Source organism: Poecilia reticulata, linkage group LG4, assembly GCF_000633615.1.
Source record: "Poecilia reticulata strain Guanapo linkage group LG4, Guppy_female_1.0+MT, whole genome shotgun sequence".
In the NCBI taxonomy this organism is placed as follows: Eukaryota; Metazoa; Chordata; class Actinopteri; order Cyprinodontiformes; family Poeciliidae; genus Poecilia; species Poecilia reticulata.
In genome coordinates, this window is record NC_024334.1 from 14,156,871 (window position 1) to 14,177,738 (window position 20,868).

The 20,868-nt window shown below is 38.6% G+C and overlaps 1 protein-coding gene across 2 annotated transcripts in view; it reads left to right on the top strand.

The window, feature by feature from the left end:
• naaladl2 (N-acetylated alpha-linked acidic dipeptidase like 2) overlaps window positions 1–20,868 on the top strand; it is a 415,941-nt gene that overhangs the window by 266,452 nt on the left and 128,621 nt on the right. For both annotated transcript variants that reach the window (XM_017304561.1, XM_008407820.2), the window contains 2 exons: window positions 5,260–5,394; window positions 17,880–17,972. In XM_017304561.1, coding sequence (XP_017160050.1) covers window positions 5,260–5,394; window positions 17,880–17,972 — 228 coding nt within the window. The remainder of the gene's footprint in view (window positions 1–5,259; window positions 5,395–17,879; window positions 17,973–20,868) is intronic.

The window sequence follows — 20,868 nt, forward strand, 5'->3', positions numbered from 1 at the left end:
CCAGCGCCCCCTGCCGTCCTCTGAACGCCCCCTGGGGGGCGGTACCGCCCACGTTGAGAACCGCTATTCTAGACCATATTTACTATGGGGGCCAGTGCAGTGAGTGTGTTAAAAAAAATGAAACAAAAGAACAGAGCAATTTATTTCTATATTTCGTCATTTGATCATTTGAACCAAGAGCCACTTGTGTCTCCAGAGATCCAGGTTGCAGAGCCCTGATCTGGTAAACTACATTAATAAAATAGCGAAATAATACATTAAATTACAATCAAGTGATGTTTTTATAAATGATGTCAACATTTCTAAATAAAACACACAGAAATTCCAAATAAACTTGTTTAATATAGGAAATAATTATGTACTTACTGTTAATCTGTTAGTATTATTTGTTGTTTAAATGAACATTTATATTATTTTGACTGGTGGTAGTATATTTGAAAAAGTGTCTCCAAACTCACTGAAGGTCCTAAGCAAAGAATCAAACCATAATAGTCTAGTAGAAGCACAATAAGACACTTAATCATAGCAAAATGTTCTGTACCATATCAGCCTCAGGAGATGATTGAGGGATGAATAGACACTGTTGTCTGGTTCTTCTAGGTTCTGTTCATCTACTGGTCCATTCTGTCTGATATCAATCAGCCCACTGCTGGGCTGGGCGATGGACACATGTTCTTTAATTGCCAGCATTCATCCTCACTGACATTGTTCAGTCTGGGTTTGTGTCTTCCCACTCATGTCCAGGGCCGTGCAGAAACCTTTGGAGGGGCAGGGGCTCCAAGTTAAAAAGGGGCACATTGAACAAGATCTTAAAACACTGTGCAACAACATAGCAGCAACCTATTTTAATCAAGAATCGAATATTTAATCGGATCATACTATATCATTGTTATCATGATATAGTATGACAGTCTATGTTTCCCTGGTATAATGTTGCTGTTTCTGTTCCTGACAGAGCTGGAGGGCAGAGCTGATCTGAGACTGTAGTTGTTAAACAGACCAGAGGAGAGAAGGTCACTGGTTGTGAATGAAGCATGTTTTAATATGAGATAAGCAAATTTGCTGCCATTTTACTAAATAAGCATTACTACTTCTGTTTAAACTCTAAAACAACTTGGCTGCAGACTGCTTTAAATATCAAAAAGGCTCAGAGGGGTTAACTCGACATAATATTTTAATGTTGGCTCCTATGAGAGATCTAGAATTTTAAGGCTGAGATGTCAAGGCAAAGAAAACTCAGTAGCTGCTGATAGGCCCCTCAAGACATTCAGGGGCCATCCAGACATTCAGGGGTCCCTATAAATGGTTGAATTGTAACACAGACCATAGATCTAAACGTGGTTGGATTCATTTATTGAGAATGACAATGGTATGTGTTTGTTACACACTTGGTACGACTTCTTGAAAACCGGAAAGGTAAAATCATAACAGCCTTTCAAATTGAAAACACACTTTCCAAAATTTCTGTGATCCAAAGCTGCTCAGACAGTCTTACAGAGAGCTGCGTAAGACTGTCTTAATCCGGTGTAAAGAGGGCTTTAGCTCAATAATAATATTATAAGCAAGTTAAAATTTTCATCCATCTAAAATCTAAAATCTTTTTGGACTGTGGGAGGAAGCCGAGCACCCGGAGTGAACCCACACATACAGTACATGTGGATAACATGCAAACCCCCTGCAGAAAGAACCCAGGCTGGGATCCAAACCCAGAACTTTCCACCAATCTTACCAAATGTGCCACTATGAAACTCTGATATTTTATTCATAAAATATTTTTTTTAATCAAACCTATGGAGACTTTAGAGCAGGAACGCCCAGACTTTTTCAGACCAAGATCTACTTTTTCTCTCACCAGCTGGCTGAGATCTACCACATGACACGAAGATATGACAATTGAAATTGAAACTTTCACATTTGAATGTACATTAGCTATAGCAGACATAATCAAGTGAAAACCTACTGCAGTTTCTTAACATAATTATTGTGGTCACATAATTATTATGGTAGGAGCCAACTGTTTAAATACTTTATGAAATATATTTGTCCTATTTAATGTTTGTTGTGAATGGCGTATATTAGCAAACAAACAAGGTAATTACCATATTTTTCGAACTATAAGCCGCTACTTTTTCCCCCACGCTTTGAACCATGCGGCTTATAGCTCGGTGCAGTTTTTCTGTGGAGTTTTATTCAACCACCACGGGGCTCTTTGGCAGGAACTGAATTATTGGAAGTCAGAATTGGAAATCAAAGAAATAAGTGTTGACTTTGATTTTCATTTATTTTGATATTCATTTAGAACAAGCACATGCTAGCAGCAGGCATGACAGAGAAATGTTTTCAAACTCATAACCCCTCATCATGGAAACCACACAAAGAAGTTCATATGATGCCCCTTTTAAGTTGAAGGCCATCGATCTGGGAGTACAGATCCATAGCCGCTGGACGTTAGCTCGGCGTGAATGAATACGTGGTTTGGCGTTGGAGCTATTAAGGGCTGCGTCCTTAATAGCAGATTTATTGAGTCCTATCCACTCAGCAGTAAGACATCCAGACAAACACTTTTCCCCAAACGAAATCTCTCCGCTTCTGATGGAGCCGAGAGAGAAAACTGTCATCAAAGTTTGGGAACAAGGGAACAATTGTTCCTGAAGTCTTGTGAAGTCATTGTCAAATCAGTATTTGTGGTTTCACAGCCAACCATCTCTTTTTCAAAGCAAACTCTGTTGCTATGGAAACAATCAGATCAGTTCTGCATGACTCAGACTAGATATGAAATAATTACTAAATATTTAAATAATAAGTAACTGAATTGTTTATTTATTTGACATAAAGAAATTAACAATATATTTTTTTTCTATGATTGAATTGATGCATTTGTGATTTTCCGTTCATATTTTAGGTTTTTGATCTTAAGCAAGTAATGGTCAATCTCAAACGGATACTTATTGAACCTGGTCCAGTTCTCATTTACACTCTTCCTGAGTGTCTTTCCAAGCCCGTCTGCACAAATCCTTTCTACTTGCCTGAGCACGACCTCTTCTTCTCCTCTCTACGTCTTCTCATCCCCTCCGCTCATCTTCTCTAAAGTTTTTCCTCTCTTGCCACTTCATCTGCTATTCACCCCTTGTCTTATCTGCTCCCCTCCCCTCCCCACCCTCATCTCTTCTCCTCCAGGACTTCTTTCTCTCCAATCTTCTCCGAATGTCTCCAGACTTGCGCTGTCATTTTTACTTCTGGCTGCCTTTCCTTTCTCAGTCTCTCACCCCTTTGCCTTCTCCCCTCCCTGTACTCCCTCTTGTCATGTCCCCCATGTGGTTCATGGATTATTAATCATCTTGTGGGCTGGAGTGCTGCTGTGACACTTTCTAGAAGTGTGGCAGAAAGTCATCCACCATAAATTTGGTTCAAACAGTCCCAGAGGGATTTTCCGTTGGATGGTGAACTTCTCCTCTTCTCTGGTGCTAAGGTTAGAACATTGATTCTTAATAAACTTAGAGCAAAATATGTATCAACTGCAAGGGTAGCTGAGATATAATGTAATGCATAATAACATACTTGAATACACATAATAAAACTAGCTGAAGAAATTAGATATTTGGCAACACAGAACCGGTTTTACTGAGTTATGGCTGACTGTAGATCTGGCAGTTGGCAAGAAAATACAACAAAACACCATATAACACATTTCTTTGAATTTGCATACACAATTTTCTTTCAGAGATAAACTTCTCTACAGATTGGAGCAGGAAAAGGTCACAAAAACAACATATGTATTGTTTATAATGATATTATATGCAAGCTAGATTTTATAAAAATGTTAAATAAGTGCGAGGGTTAGAAGGTCTTTCTGCATTGAGTTTACATTTCCTTCCTGTGAACACGTCGGTTCTCTTCATGTGCTTTTGAAAGTAATGATAGAACTGTGTTTGATTAGTTTTTGGTGAACTGTGTTGCAGTTATAGAGGTGGGTAGTAAGTAATTACATTTACTCAGTTTCCTTGGGGAATAAACTGCCTGTCATTTGTTGAGCTGATGAATAGTGGGAGAAATGTTACATATCACTTTTGAGCATGTATCGCCATTTTGTCTTGGTCCTGTTATGATTTCAAAAACTTTGTGCATTTGTTTTAATTAAGGACAGGTGCGTTTTGAAGAATGAAGCCGGGTGGTATATGCTCAAACAAGGACCAGATACTGATAAATACAACACTGATATAACATAAATTTGTCTAAACCAATGAGTCAGGGCTGTTCTTGTAAATCGACACCCACAAAAGTATTCATTCCCCTCTACTGGCATCTGGGCTGCTGTTTGGAATAATTTAAAATTCTAAAATTTTAAATTATCATTAGCAATTTGTTGTTGCAATGTAACATTGTGAAAAATCTAAACGAGTATGAACATTTTTGCAAGACATTATAAAAAATTGCACCAATCTAAACAATTCTCTACATCTTCATCCACCTGTCTTCCACTCAACAACTGTAAAAATTGTGCCATTACTTAGTTTCTCTATATACATAGTTGTTCTCCTAGTTGATCTGCTCTTCTTCTACTATATGCTGCAGAGGGACATAATGTTCCAAATATTGTAGTTCTACTGAAGCTAAAGAAAATTCTGTTTAGAAATAACTGTGTAGGATTCAGGCTCTCAGTTCTGTTCCATCACAACGTGACAGAACAGTACACATTACAGCTTATACTCTGCTCTTATCAACCCCTTTCCATAAATGTAATCGCCATGGTAATAATACTTGTGCTTAAACAGGATCAGTTGGTGATGATACATGTAAAATGAACACTGAAGCGGAGCTTAATTAAAACAAAGAGCTAAGTGTCTCTTCAGTCAGTCTCAGCTCATCCCTGTTTGAAGCAGTGCAGTTGCCTGAGGTCCAATCCCAGCCTGGGGAGTTTTTCTGCCCTTTCATGTGTGGGTTCTCTCTGGGTACTCCATATTCCTTTCAGGCCCTTTATTCTTCTTGTCCAGTATTTATTTAATTGATATAAAAAAGACTTAAGGCAATAACTGTTAAAATCAAGAAGGACTGAGTATATTTTATTTTATTGACCAGCATCAAATGCCAGCTTGTCAGTGATAACATTTACTATATCAACAATGCAGAGTAAGATTTTTAATCTAGTACGATTTAGAAACTACATTACATAAATTGTCATTTTGTTGGTTTGCAGGAAGATCCAAAGCAGAGTGTTTAATTTTTCTTTCTTGCTTGTCTTTTGTTCTGTTTTTGTGCTAGCTGGGTCTGGAGGGAGTCTCACATCCCTACTGGTTCAGCCCATCTCCGCCTTCCTTGCCAAGTCTTTATTGTCGTCGCCATCAGTGGGACAGGGAGCAGATGCCTGCACTCTTTTATCCATGCCTCCCAACACAGGTAAGCACAAAAAAAAATCATTTTCAGAGCTACCAATGGAATTGCATTAACTTTAGCAATTTTGAACTTTGTCTGTCTCTCACTGGGCCTCATCAGAGGGCTGCTCAGCTTTGCCATCTTTGTAAAACACAAATCAAATGATTCTATAAGTTGTGTGATTTCAGCAGATCAATAGTGATAGGTCTTTATGCATGTTACCTTTAGTTTGAATGAATTAAAGGAAATGCAAAGGTGAATTTGACCTCATCTGGTTTAGATGATTTAGTACATTACATGAAATCAATATATAAATATTGATTTCAATATTTATATGATGTGACCTTTGGAAAAAAAATTGTGATGATTCAGTCCAAACATTAAAACATTTAGATGATCATGAGCATGTTTGAAAATGTTAGTCCAAATCTTTCAAACTAAGAGACATTTTCAGCTGCTCACTGAGTTAAAAAAAAAAAGTGATCTAGGAACTGTCCAGTGTACATGTCAACATTTCAAATATATTAGTTGAACAACCTACATATTTGAAATGTTGAAGTTTGAATAATGAATGAAGAATGTTTTTAGTTCTGTTTTTTGCTAAGTTTGGCATATTGAAAGTTTTAATGAGAGAGCTCCAACTATGGCGTCTCAGATCAGGTGTTGTACTCGCCTACAGCTTTGTCACAGGGTTGCTTGGTGACTACACATATTTATTTAGAGCGCGGCTGGCAGATGGAAATTGCTTTGGTCAGCTCTGAGTGCAGCTGCAGGATAATGAATTAGGGAAGTCGCTCTAATTTGGGCCATAGGCAGGACTTTAGGTTGAGTCCTTTGGGCATGGTGTACTTAGGTACCCTGGTCACAAGGTGCCCATAGATTACATGTCAGTAGATTCTAGCATCTTCTTCGTAACTGTTGGCTGTTCTCCTCGTTTTAAACATGAATCCAGTTTTTTACTCAAAATTAGGATCAACCTTCCATTCTCTACAAGGCTCATGTGCAACATAAAGGCTTTTGTGCATCTCAACTGATATCCCAGCTTTAAATAATAAAATAAAACTCCTACGACTTGGCAAAAATATAAAAATGATCATTTCAGTTGTAATATTGTAGACTAAATCCTTTTTTTTAATGTTTTGAAAGAAGTCCCTTCTTCTGTATGTTGGCAGATTTCCACAGGAGTTTAAAAAAATGAACTTATCAGTTTCAATATTACAGTCACCTCCACTGTTCCCCTGATCCGTCCCTCTGTCTTCCACTCAGGCGTTTGTCCACCATCATCTCCTGTTGACAGCATGTTCCCTCATTTTTGTGTGTACACTTCATCCATTTTCATTTACTCCCCAATAAATCCAAGCAGCTGGCCAGTGGCTGGAAAACAGCATGCTGTCCTTCTCCTCTGGTGCTCAGATTTTAGCTACACACACACACACACGCACACCCCCCCCACACACACACACGTGCACACAGTTGTTTGTCACTGTTGTGCTTCAGTGCTGTCTGAAGGAGTCACTCAGCAAATAAGTGACACATCCAATATTGACAAAAGTATTGATCTTATAGTGCAGAAGTAGTTTCATGTGTTTGCTGCACTCTGTGTGGTTTTCTTTCAGAAACAAGTCAGTATCTCTGGCCTGAAAGGACAGCTGATGTTCAGTGTCCTGACGTTGGATGTTATGCCTATTCTAACTATGTTTCTGCTGGTCATGGACTGAACAGTTTGAGGTATCGCAAATATATTCACAATGTGGACCAAGCCTAACCCACACTGAATGAGCCTGATGGGTCGGCTCCTTCCACAACATCAAATGAGTGAAACTGGGAGAGGAGCTACGAGGGACAGAGACTCAGTGGAAGACGAAGCCTAAGAGTGAGAGAGATGTATTCTGTCTCCAATCGATTAGCTGCACCCATGACCACACCTGGGATCCCACTATCATTTGTTTCAATCTGCTTGCCTCTTTTCATTTTTTTTTTGCTTTCTAGCCAAGTCTCTTTTTACACTTTTTTTTTCTTTTTTAATTCCAGTTCAATTAAAGGTGGCTGCATTGGCTGGCCTTGTTTAATTGCTCAGGGGCCTTCTTTGGAGACCAGCCACATGACTTGGGCTGCCTCAGGATTCTTGTTCCTCTGTAGTTGCTGTGTTTTGTGTTCATATGCACCATGCCTCACAAAAGTCCTCTTACTGCATTTTTCACTTTTTGTAACATCGGAGCCACAAACATCAATGCACTTGAAATTTAATCAAATTCAAATTTACCTTATTCCCTTAAAATAATGTGTGATGAAAACTCGACATGTCTCTTCATCCTGACCACACCAACCCTGCTAACATGGTGGTGACATTATTGCTTTCATTTGCAAATGAAAGCAAATGAAAGGATGCTTTCATTTGCAAGGGTCAGGAACGGCAAACTGAGTTGATGGAGCTAAACATGGAGCAAACCTGTTAGAGGCTGCAGAAAACTTTAAACAGAATAGAGGTTCACTTTCCAGCAGGACAGTAACTTTAAACATCCGGCCAGGCGTGCCCAGAAGAAATATTCATAGGTTAGGCCTGACCAGAACAGTAAAACATTGAAGGTGGCACAAAAAGACTTCTCTACACGTCCTGGGCATCTCAGTGTCCACATACAGATATCATATAAACCAGTCGACCCTGAAACTCAAATCGCCTCTGGTCTGAACGCAGCAGAAGGTTGTCTGCAAAGATGTCTGCTCTGCCAGAAACAGTCACCTGCTGAGACTCTCTTGACCCCAGAAGAAGTTTCCTTCTTCCTGCTTCCTGCTCCAACAGGAGAGAGATGCAGCAGGGCTGGAGACATGAACATGGCAGTTTGGAATCATCCACTGAATCCGGCCATGGAAGAGCTAACTTGCCTTTTCCATTGTGACCTGACTGAAAACATTCAGACACCAAAAACTTATTTTACTTTTAAGTCATTCATCATCACTGAGCTATTTATACATTCGTTTGTCCACTTTTAATAAACTAATATTACTATGTGAACATAGTAATATTAGTTAAACATAGTCATGTTTTCATAAAGGGTCTAATTGTGAGAGTAAAGCTGCAGAACATGACGGTGAATGTTGGACTGTAGCATCAAGGCTAACTAAATCTGGCCATAGTAGAACTGTGTGACTGCGGTCAGGTGGAGCTTGTGTTTGGACATTGTCAGTCCTCCTGTCCCTACATTGACCTCCACCTTGATTTTAAACCTATATTATTAAATTACCTGATGATCTGTGGAAATGGCTGGTGTGAAATGATTTCCTGCTCCTGCTTTGTGAGCATGAATAATTTAACTCTCATTTTGCTTGGGCAGCTGCTTAACGGAGCCAGTTGGAGCTGATTGCTGAAATGTCAAAGCCACGTGAATGATTTTTTTTTTCTGTATTAAAAAATGTTGAAAAATATTTAACATTCTTCTACTACAGTACAGCTGGACACAAACTGTCAATCTGAAAGGGAAAGTTACGACATTCCAGATTCTGTTGAGATGGATCTAAGAGCTGTGACCTTTTCTTTAATTGTTTTCTGGCAATATTTTAAATACCACACTGTATTCAAATACATAATACCTAATGCGCTATAGCAGTAGTTTTTTTTACTGAAATTATGTTGTGTCATATAACTTCTGACCTTTCATTTCAGAGTCCCACTTTGGTTCTTGGGGATTTGTTAAAGTATTTATGTATTTATTCAATAATCTCCACTGCAATCATGTGAGACTTAGCACCAGTTGGTCTGACCTGTGTTGAATTAGGTCAGTCCCTTTAAAGGGTGTGATTTATTATACAATTATTATCAAAAACCTGGTGCTGATCACTATAATCTGAATAATTTCCGTCCTATCTCCAACTTGCCTTTCATCTCCAAAATTCTTGAGAAGATAGTAGCATCCCAACTTCACACTTATTTATCCAACAATAACCTGTATGAACTGTTTCAGTCTGGTTTTCGTCCCCTCCACAGTACWGAAACAGCTCTCATAAAAATCACCAATGACCTCCTTATGGCAGCTGACTCCGGCTTGCTGTCCATTCTCATCCTACTTGATTTGAGTGCAGCGTTTGACACTATCTGCCATACCACCCTACTCAACAGACTTTCCTCTATTGGCATCACTCAGACTCCTCTAAACTGGTTTAAATCATATCTCTCTGGCCGCACTCAGTTCATTCGGATCAAAACCTTCTCTTCCCAGCCTTCCTCTGTCACATCAGGAGTTCCACAGGGATCTGTCTTAGGGCCCCTTCTCTTCATTATTTATCTCCTTCCCCTTGGGGAAGTATGGCATTGATTTCCACTGTTATGCGGATGACACCCAGCTCTATGTTTCCAGTAAGCCCGCCTCCAACCTCCCACCGTCTTCGCTTACTGACTGCTTGACTGAAATAAAATCCTGGTTCTCCTCAAATCTGCTTCAGCTTAACAGTGATAAAACAGAGGTTCTTCTCATTGGTACCAAATCTACTCTGGCCAAAATCAAAAGCTTCAGTCTTGTAATTGATAACTGTCCCGTTTCTCCCTCCCCTCAGGTAAAGAGTCTGGGTGTCATCCTTGACAGCACCCTGTCTTTCCAGTCTCATATTAATAACATTACCCGCTCGGCTTATTTTCACCTACGCAACATCAACCGCCTCCGCCCCTCCCTTACTCCCCATTCCACTGCCATCCTTGTTCACTGTCTTGTGACATCACGCCTGGACTACTGCAACTCCCTTCTGTTTGGTCTCACCCAGAAATCTCTTCATAAGCTCCAACTGGTCCAGAATTCAGCTGCCCGTATCATTACCAAAACCCCATCCATGCACCACATCACTCCTGTCCTGCAGAGACTCCATTGGCTGCCCACCAAGTTCCGCATAGATTACAAAATTCTTCTGTATACTTTCAAGGCCCTTTACAATCTCTCCCCACCATATCTTTCAAATCTTATTCATATTGCCATTCCCTCTCGCTCCCTCAGATCATCCTCCTCCATCCTGCCCGTCTCACCACCATGGGGAGCAGAGCTTTCAGTCGCTCTGCTCCCCAACTCTGGAACTCATTACCACCATACCTTAGAAACATAAAGTCATTATCAAATTTTAAAACCMAACTCAAAACMCACCTTTTTAGATCTGCCTTTTCCACATGACACAATTGGTTTGCCTGATTTTACATAGTTTTTATATAGATACATTGTTTTGTTTTATTTATTTTTATCTACTTTTACTTGTTACATTTTATTTGTTTCTGTCATAGTTTTTTTTTACTATTGTACGGTGTCCTTGAGTGCCAGAAAGGCGCCTTTGAAATAAAATTTATTATTATTATTATTATTATTATTATTATTATTATTATTATTATTATCATTTATTTTTTGTTACATATTTTAATTGTCATTAGTTTGCAGAAACAGTTTTTAATTTGACATTAAATAGAGGTATTTTTGTTGGTGGTTTTTTTGTCAAAATTTGCATAATGTTTTTGATCATGCTTGATTTATAAAAGCAATGAAGAGAGAAAAACATCCAGTGGGGTAAATACTTTGTATAGGCTCTTTGTTTCCACCTTGTCTCTGTGATTACAGGCCTGTTGGAGTTTGTTTGTGTTGAAACTGTCCACTTCCCTTCAAACTTTGGAGATTGAATGTATAGTGAGATTAGATATGCCATTATGACATGGTGAAATGTATGATTAGGAGAGTGTTTCTGTTTGGAAACTGTAATATTTTCAACTGTTGACTATTGCGGTAGCTTTGAATAGTTTGTTTTTGTTGGTTTTAACAATTTCTTCAGCATTGGATAATTATCAGAATCGGCTTTCGTCGCCATGTTTGTTCAACAAAAAGGAACTTGACTTTGGTTTCACACTCTCTGGGAGTGTAGGCGTTAAGGATAAATAAATGAAGTTGATCAATATATGTACACTCACTACTTTACAGTATTTTTGTAAAGGAAAGAAAAGACAGATTAATTCGAAAGAGTATTGGAGCCAGGCTCAGTGATTTTTAAAACTTAACTTACGTGAATAAAGTTGTACATCAAGAGAGTCATTATAATATGAGAATAAAGTCCTAATATTACCAGAATAAAGCCGAAATTATGCAAGGATAATGAAATTACTGTAATAAAGTCATAAGGTGTTTGTTGTGTCCATCAGTTTGTGTCCAGGCGGCTGAATAATGTCAGTGAAGACCAGCGGCTCCTGAAGAAGCTTATGCTTTTTAAGTGAAATATATATTTTTTTATTGGGTTAAAAATGTGTTTGCGATTGGTGCAGAGGTGCAAGAGATGTTCACTTGCAACTTTAAGTCCTGCTTTTCTTTTTTTACATTTTTCAGAAGCATGCATGCTGAACCTTAGTGACACAGAGTTCAGGGGGAACAAAAGAAGTAGCCACAGCAGAATAAAGTTTCCTGCCGCAGGAGCTGAATGACCGACATAACCACACTCAGACCTTTCAAAGAAAACTGTAGGTTATGGGGACCTAATTGGATTATGTTTGAAATCAGTAATTGCAGTAAAGGAGACCATTCATATTGTTACATAAAATGTATCAAGTGTAAATGATAGCTGAAAAAAATAACGTTCCTGTGATACACTCTACTAAATCTGTTCTTGGTGGTTTTCTCTTTGCTTCATGCGGTTCTTATTTTTTCCTCTCCATCTTCATCTTGCACACCAAAGGTGTCCCAAATTTCTGCAGCAATTACAGAGCACTGCCGCAGAGGGAGAAGCAAGCAAAGCAGAACAACTTGAAATGGCTTTATAAAAAGTACTCCCAGGCCCTTTAATTACACCCATATTGATTGTGATGTGGAAGTTCCCCACTTTCAATGACTACTGTTTCTTAAATGTGCATTAAAAATGCCCTGCAGAGGATGTCACTGGAATGCTTCACTGGTGATTAGACAGCGGTTTATACGGCATGGACTGGAGGTAGTAGAAACAGATGAGATATGGTTCAATCCAGTGTTGTGGTCAAGATCACCTAACCCGAGACCAAGACAAGGCCAAGACCGATCTCGAGTACTACAACACTGGTGCAATCTAAAATGTTCCAGTTTGGTTTATCTTTCCATTACTTAAACTAAATAGGTAGAGCCAATATAACATACATAGCAAGTAGAAAAAAACTCTATGTCTTCCATTGGGCCCATTGAATGAAAGTTCACTCCAGATGTCGGCAACAACTCAGTGAATTCACACTCCTTAAGAAATCTAAGTACATTGCAAAGAGCATCCAGAAAGTATTTACAGTGCTTCACTTTGTCTACATCTTGTTAGTCTTATTCCAAGTTGTATTAAATTAATCTCATTTCCCAAAATCGCCACACAAATACCACACTATGACAATGTAAGGAAAAAGTCTCCAAGTCTTGTTTTTGCAGAGCGATGGTGTTGACGGTGGTAGTTCATCCAGTGACCGGTGGGTTGCCAGTTCAATCCCAGCTCCGTCTGTTTCAGTCGTTGTGTCCTTGAGCAAGACGCTTCACCTGCCTACCTGCTGGTGGTCAGAGGGCAGCCTTGCCTCTGTCAGTCTGCCTGGGGCAGCTGTGGCTACAGTGTAGCAGCTTGCCACCATCAGGATGTGAATGTCTGAAATTCCTCCAAATAACTGATACTGTTGTTTTCCCCCTGAAAACAGTCATGTACTCTGCCTGTGTGTCCGTGCAGACCACCTTACCAAAAGGTGGTTTATATAAATTACTGCCTCAAATATATTTTGTGCTATGAATGAAAAGACCAGACATTTCCAAGGTAAATTATTTCTGAGCCAACTGAATTCTTGAAAGGAACTGGACAAAGGCCATGTTTCTGTCTGAACGTACCTCGTGTGCATGAGGCCACACATCCTTTTTATGGCCTGATACAATAAATCCTACAATTTAAGTGGTCGTACTTTTTTTAATTTGAATGTATAAAATGTAATTTGCTACTTTATTTTTATTTTCTTTCTCGAAACAGAAATAATAAGGAACACTGAAAAAAAATTCTGCTTCTTCTGTTCATCACTTTGACTGCGTACAATTGGACGGGTCAAGTTCATCTACTTCTCACAGCACAAAGATAAAAATGGACCAGAAAAAATCCTTAACAGAGACGTAGACTGTTAGCAAAAAGATGGTTAAAGCAGTGAAAGTACATAAAAAAAATGAGACTTTTGAACTGAAGTCAAAAATCCAAACCTTTTCCGATATTCATAACAGACAACTTCTGTCAAATATTGTTCACAAATCTGTCTAAGTCTGTATTGGCGAGCATTTCTACTTTACCGAGATAATCCGTCCAAGTGCGGCATATCAAGATGCTGTTTGGACAACATGATTATTGCCCAGGTTTGCCTTTGGCTGTCGGCAATAAGTTGTCAAACTCAAGTGTGCAACTACTGCAGGAGTAAAGGTTTTAGTAAGAAAAATATTATTTATTTTGAACTTCAAGACAACTTCAGTCAGCTTTTATTTTTAACAGCTAAAATAAGAAAAAGAAATGAATATTGGGTTGCTAACTTACAGCATCACAACAGCCTGTTATTAGTGTTAACAAAGAAGAATATTTGAATTGCTTCAAAACTCTCAGTAGCTCATCTCTACAGAATAAATCAAAGCTTCTGCATCCATAAGTCAGATTCCATTTTACTTTGAAAAAAGTGCTGCTCAAAATACAATTGATATTTGGAATAAACTAAACTAAATAAATAAACTAAATAAACTAAACAAAGTTATGTTATAATTATTAGTTTTTGGATGTATGAGGAGAAATATATTTAGTTTGATAAAGAGATTCTAAAAATTTCTGGAGGCTGTCAGATTGGAGGCAGAAAAAAAATCAAAGCAGAGCAGCTCAAAACGTTTAGCACTAAGATTAAAACCTTACTGTAAAGGAGATATTTGTTGTAATAAAAGGTTTTATCTAAACCTTTCATAGCAAGAAAAAAAACTACAGCTTCTCCTGTTCCAGACTTGCACAGGCGTATTTTATCTGCAGAAAATCTCCACCCTATAGTGAAGTAAACAGTTTTTGATTATTTCAAAGACTGAACCAATAAAGCTACTTTCCTTTCATGGAACAGAAGATGGCCATGTTGAGATAAGCTGGATGAGACTTCGTAGCCAGCACAGTCTACAGTGAGCCTTTAACACTGTCACCTTTAGCTGACACAAACTCAGAATAATGACAGCATATCCAGCATCTCTCCTCCTTCCACTGTTGCTTACGGTTGTGTTACTGACTCCTTGGTATGTTTTTCCATGTGAGTTGTCCTCATGCTGAAAACGTGACTTTGTGTAACTGCGACACAACAGACCAAATATATTGTTTGTTTTTTTAAAGGAAAATTATAAAAAATAGTAAAGGATAAGTAACTAATGTGATTGTTGGTTTTGAAAAAGTAACATGTTAGATAACTTTTTACTAAAAACAAGTGGTCAAATTAGAGTTAGTGTTAGCTTCAGTGTTTGAAGCCAACAATGCTATGAAAATCTGATACTAGTTATATTTCTGTCCAGTTGTCATGCAAATTTTAAGCAAACTGTTAAAATGTCAAAATAATGCTAATGAGGCGTGTTTCCATCTGCTTGTTTTGAACGGATCAACCATTTCATAATTTCATCTGATGAAGACGTTATGCATGGCTGTAATAAACAATTTGTAGTGGTTGTAAACCAGCATGTATCACACTTTTCAGAAAAATGGAGCCTTGAGGTTTGGACTTTTTTCCCAAAGTTTTGTGAAGTTATTTAGAATTTTGCCGTTTCCATCAAACCTTTCCTAATGCGGCTCTTCTGAATGTTGCCTGGAACACAACGTCTTCTCAGAAGTCGCAGGCAGATTGTGGCCTTCTGGTGACCTTCTGGTGACCTTTTCTCACTACAGGACTTCAGAGCTTCAGTCAGCACCTGGATTTTTTTGTTTGGATGTTTTTCACACATTTCTCACCCAAACATATTCGCCTCTGGACCCATCTCCTTTCTGCACAGCAGAGTTTCTGAATATACCTGTGTTTATACTCGGACTGTTTAAGCAGAAAGTGAAAGTGTGAACAGGAAACAGTACCCACAGAACCAGATCTGTAGAGACCCATCGTTCTTTTCCTGATGTCTTGGACATGTCTGGTGATTTGTTTGGATTTTTTTTCATGAGGACAAAATGAATCAGAGGAAGTCAAAAAGTCTCCCTAGTTTCCACCAGGTTTTTTCTTACTGTGACGCTGTTAAATTTGGATGTCATGAACAAATGAAACAAATGGATGACTGGGCCAGGTATATATTTTTTCATGAGTACAGGTTTGATACAATGTTTGATTTATTCTGCAAGAATCAGAGACACATTTTAGTGTCTTTAAATAACTAAATCTTCTCTGAAAACTGTGAGTCACCTCTTACCTGCAGAAACTGCCCCATCTGTAAACTCATTCATCATGAAGGGGAATCGCTATTTGACAAATCTCTCTCCCGCTCTCTGCGTCTGCATGTCTGCAGACTGAATAAGGGCCACATGTTCCATCCCCTCTCTTTAGCTGTAGTCATTTGTGGCCATTGTCAAAAGTGATAAATGGGTTATGTGGCTCAGATAAGAGAGAGCAGTGAATTTTTATAATGCATTAAACAGGAGCGAGAGGGCAAGCAGACAGGCGGACTGGGAGGAGCGGAGTGGAGCGGAGCTGGGGAAAGTGGGCTGTCATGCTGTGGTGCTGCAGGCGGGGGACCTCTGTCACACACAGTTTGAGCCCCCGCTTCACATCTTTACTGGCGGTTCGTCTGTATTTTCCCTCAGATATCCAGCCATCAGCCCCCTTGAGCTCACAGCCGTTCAGCAAGGCAGCAGAGCTGGCAGTCACAGCTTCCACTGACTGCTAAGTCACGTGAATCTCCCAGCAGTGTGCGTGTGTGTGTGTGCGTGCGTGTGTGTGTGTGTGTGTGCGGGGGTGCGCGTGCGTGCGTGTGCGTGTGTGTGTGGACGTTTTCAGTGCTTCTCATTTCTGAATAAAGCACAGTCACTGTAATTTTAGTAATGATATAATGACAATTTCTACAACTCGTCTTTCCTCTGAGGCTGTGATGTCACAAATGTTAACTCCAAAATAAATTCAATATAAAAACTAAAACTGCAACCGTTCATCCTACCTAACATAAGCTCTTAGGCATAAAACATATACTGTTTTTTTTACATTTTGAGTCAAGTAAAATGAACGCAAATAATCCAAACCAATTAAATACCATTTATTTAAAAAATAAAAATAGAAGTTTCTTAAACAAATTAAGAAAACTCGATTTCTCATTTGAAAGTTAACTTTCTTCTCCTTTTTATATCGATTTGCCAGTCAAGAACTGGAGCAGTTTCAGATTTTAAATCTTTATCTGCTTAAAAATATTTTTTTCACCAGTTTTTGAAGCCGAATGGAAATTTGAGCTAAAACATAACAGATTCAGTTACACAAATCAAAACAAAAACGTGTAAGCTAGTTTGTTTTAGGGATGCACCAATCCGATATTTACATCTGTATCGGCCTCAGACTTTGACGTGACTGAAACTAATACGAGACAGTACTGAGGATGACTGTACTGTCTTTGAACAAACTGACACGGCTGGGGAAGTTTGTTCAAAGTCGACGGTACAACCCAATCTTGAGTGTGAGAGTACAGTTGTAGAAAAATCTAACCCTGCTGGGGATGATTTACCTGTGACTGACCTCATAGCCAAAGCTTTTGCTGAACTGACAGCAGAAGCTTTGGCTTCTTCGGTTCCATCTCTGGCTTTGCCAGAGAAGAGTTTTCTCTAAAAGGCACATTTAAGAGTGTCTTTCAACTACCACCATTGGTCTCTAATTCTCCTTAGCTGTGTGTGTATATACATACATACACGTGTTCATGCTTTTCTTCAGCAGGGTCACTAAAGTCTTTAAAAAGTTATTTGAAGTCATGTATCGTATTTGTTTGGCGTAACATGTATAAACGTCTTTGAATAGTTTGTCAAGTATAATCTTAATAAGCACTGAGTTGTGTGGTTGCAATAACATAATATATGCTTAAAAAAAAAGTTGAAGGGTATGAACACGTTTGCAAGACTTGTAGTCTCTTGTCACCTAGTTGCAGTTATTGCAAAAGTCAAGAGAAGGGCATGATGATGGTAGGGAATAGAGAGGAAAGATAAAAGAAGGGAAAATGTCTGATGACTGAGTGGACTGCAGTGAGAGGCTGGCGGTGAGGGACTGTGGGTGGTGAGTGAATGAGCAGCAGGCAGGAGACATTACAGACAGAGCAGAAAATGTGTCAGGTAAGCGCGTCCAGCAATTGTGTAAATGTAGAGCTGATGGCAGGAGAAGCCGAGAGTGAAGAAGAGTGAGGCGTGGTGGCAAACGGAGCCGTTCTCTTCCTCCTAAAGAGCAAGAAGACAAGTTTACCACACAACCTAAAGCTGCTGACTGAGACCAAAAACAGTGGCTGTCATTGTTGAGCAGACTGAATAAACAGAATACATGTAATTTATTTTCTGATTTGTTTTTATCCCAGAGCGAAAGAAGATTACTGTGACTATTGGAAACCAGATGTCCTACAAGAAGATTTACAACGTAGTTGGATACCTGAAAGGAAGAAAAAACCCAGGTTTGTAAGAAATGAACAAGTATGTAAACAGAGCAAATCAGCTGAACAATCTTAAATCATTAAAAGTCACTGAGTTTTACGTTGCACTGAACCATCAAAACACCCTGAGCTTTGGGCTTGGTTTGTGACAGGATGCTTCCTTCACATTCTGATTAAAAGAATCTGATAGAAAGATCCAGTTTGTAAGTCAATGAAGTTTGACTTTGGTAGTTTGATTAATTAATGGTCTGTAGACCTTTAAATGACAATGACAGACAGGATAATTGGAAGCTAACAGACACTTCTAATTCTAGCCTTGGTTGGGCCATTTTTATGTCTGAGATCATCAAACATATTTTCATAAAACCTCCTCCTTTGGTTATGTCTTTATGGCAGGTGTTGCCAAGGGTGACACCATCAGCTCCAAGTTTATGTAGCCATTACAAAAAAACCAAGTCAAATTTGAGAAGTGTTCTTTTTTGGTTTGTTTTGTTTTTTTATCATTTGAAAACTGCTTTTTGGATTTGCTTGTCAAAAAATAAAATTTGTTTGACAAATTCAACCATTTAAGTGACAAAATATCAAGAACAGGGAGGAAGTATACTTGTACTTGGGAAATTCTTGTCACCACCATGTACATTTGCTATTTCACACTTATTGTTGATATTAATGCTTTCTAGTTATTTCCTTGCGAAACAAAAAGCCTCAAATATTTCTTTTCCAATTTGAAGTTCATTGTTGCCTCTTACATACAGTAAGTTGAGCAGTTTTTGCTTTGAAAGCAATGTCACTTCTTCTAAAAATGGAACAGTGTATCAATTTCTCTTGTTAGATTAAGGAAAATCTTAAATTTACGAAGGACCTTTACATTTGAGTGAGTGATGTAGCAGCTTAGTTCAGCAAGGTAGAAAAGAATATTGTATTTTTTTCCTTTAAAAGCTATGATGGTAATAAATGAGGACAGTAATAAAAATGAAGCCAAACCCCATCCACCATGTGGAAGTAGGCCACAGCTAGCTTTTAGCATAGCAGCACAGCTAACATTTACAAGGAAGTATGAAAAAAATAGAAGCTCCCCCATCTGTCCATCACCATGCAGACAGCTGCTTAAACACACACAACCTGAACATTTTTTTAATGTGTTTAGATTATAGTGTTGAACTTGTAAAGCAGGATTTGAGTCCATAGTCGGTCACACTTCATTTTTGCTCCAGGGAATGAATTTACTCGTTTTGTCTCTTTTTCTTTTATTGTCGGTATAACGAAGGTTTTTTTCATCTTGTCCTTGCCTCTCCTTACACATCCTCCCCCTCCACTCCCATTGCTGCGGTGCAACCCTACCTGTCCTGCCCACTCACCAGTGGAAAATTACCTTGCTGATTTACAGTGTGATATTAAGCAGACATAATGGGCCACTAAAACACATAATGTGGATCACAAATCTCTGCAAGTAGCAACACTTCAACTGGTTGTTGGCATTTGATCATATGCATGTTCTACACTAAAACATGAGCAGAATGAATATTCATGCATGCTCGCATCAGGCCTATCTGCCCAGCTTTATGTACTTTATGGCTGCACAAAGACAGGCAGCATCATAATAAATCTTAAAATACTCTTTGCTTCCACGCATGTGAATCCTGCAGTCAAAGCCTCAAAGCTCAGTTCTGCTGTAGTTGAGGAGAAAAGACATTGTAGATGAAGTTCTCCATCTGAATAGATATTATTTTAAATATAATGTAAAATAATCTGTGATCATTACTTTAACACATCACAGAGTGCTTTTTGGTTCATTGTGAACTGCTATGACACTAACAGCGAACATTATCCTCAGATAATGTAGTTTTCTTCAATCCTCTGATTTTACTCAGCATAACGTTCTCAGCCTGACCCTCTCTTTCCTGGTTGGTTGTTTCCCACCGGGTCGTGTATTTGTACTGTTGGACCGCAAAGATTTCATACTGTCACAACATGGTGACAGTTTTAAGAAATATGTAAAATAAAGAAACATTTTGTAAAAGTCGCCAACAGCAACGTCAAAACAATTTAAAAAATGGTAAATGGACTAAATGTGTGTAGCGTGTGTGTAGTCATTGGACCGCGCTTTACCCTTCATGTTCACATTCATACAAGTTACAAAGACTTGTGAGCAATTTGGGATTTAGTACCAAGTTTAGATCTGATGTAAAGAGGAAAAATGTGTGTTAATTTCAAACTTAAGCACCAAATTATTATAATTTTTTTATTATAACAGTTGCATTTTGTTTCATCAAATTTTCTGACCAGCACTGTAAGCTATTATTTCTCCAACACTCATGCTTGTGAGAAAACAGATTTGTTTAGACCTCTTGCTGATGTTCTGTCTAATGTTCTACAAAGTGGTAAATGTCTGAATGAGAAGATTAACTAAAAAGATTACCAAAGTATGAAAAGTATGAATACTTCATTTGGCACAAATTGCATTAAAATCTTTATCTTCAGGACAGAACTGGTTAGAAAGAAAGTCTTCACCACTGGATGCATTAAATCACAACTGATCCTGTTTAACATTTAGCAATTTGTTTCAGCCAAAGGGCAACAAAAAACATGGTTTCCTCTGATGTTACTCATTCACTAGCAGTTCCATGATGAAGCGTGTCATCTTCTACTGTGTAAAATACATAAAACAAAACACACACACACGCACACAAAACCCCTTAAAATAAAAAAAATCTGAACTTTGGCATATGACTGATTTGAAGAAGTTGACACTAATTAGTGTTTGTGGAATTCAGCCTGGAAGCGGCACAGCGTTGTGGTGCCAGGATTTAGTTGAACAAGCAGACAGTCGGCGGTGCGGTGTGCTGCACTGATCAGGTTTCCACTCCAGGAGCATTTTCCAGGAACCAGGCCTTCAATAACACTGGGTTACAAAAAA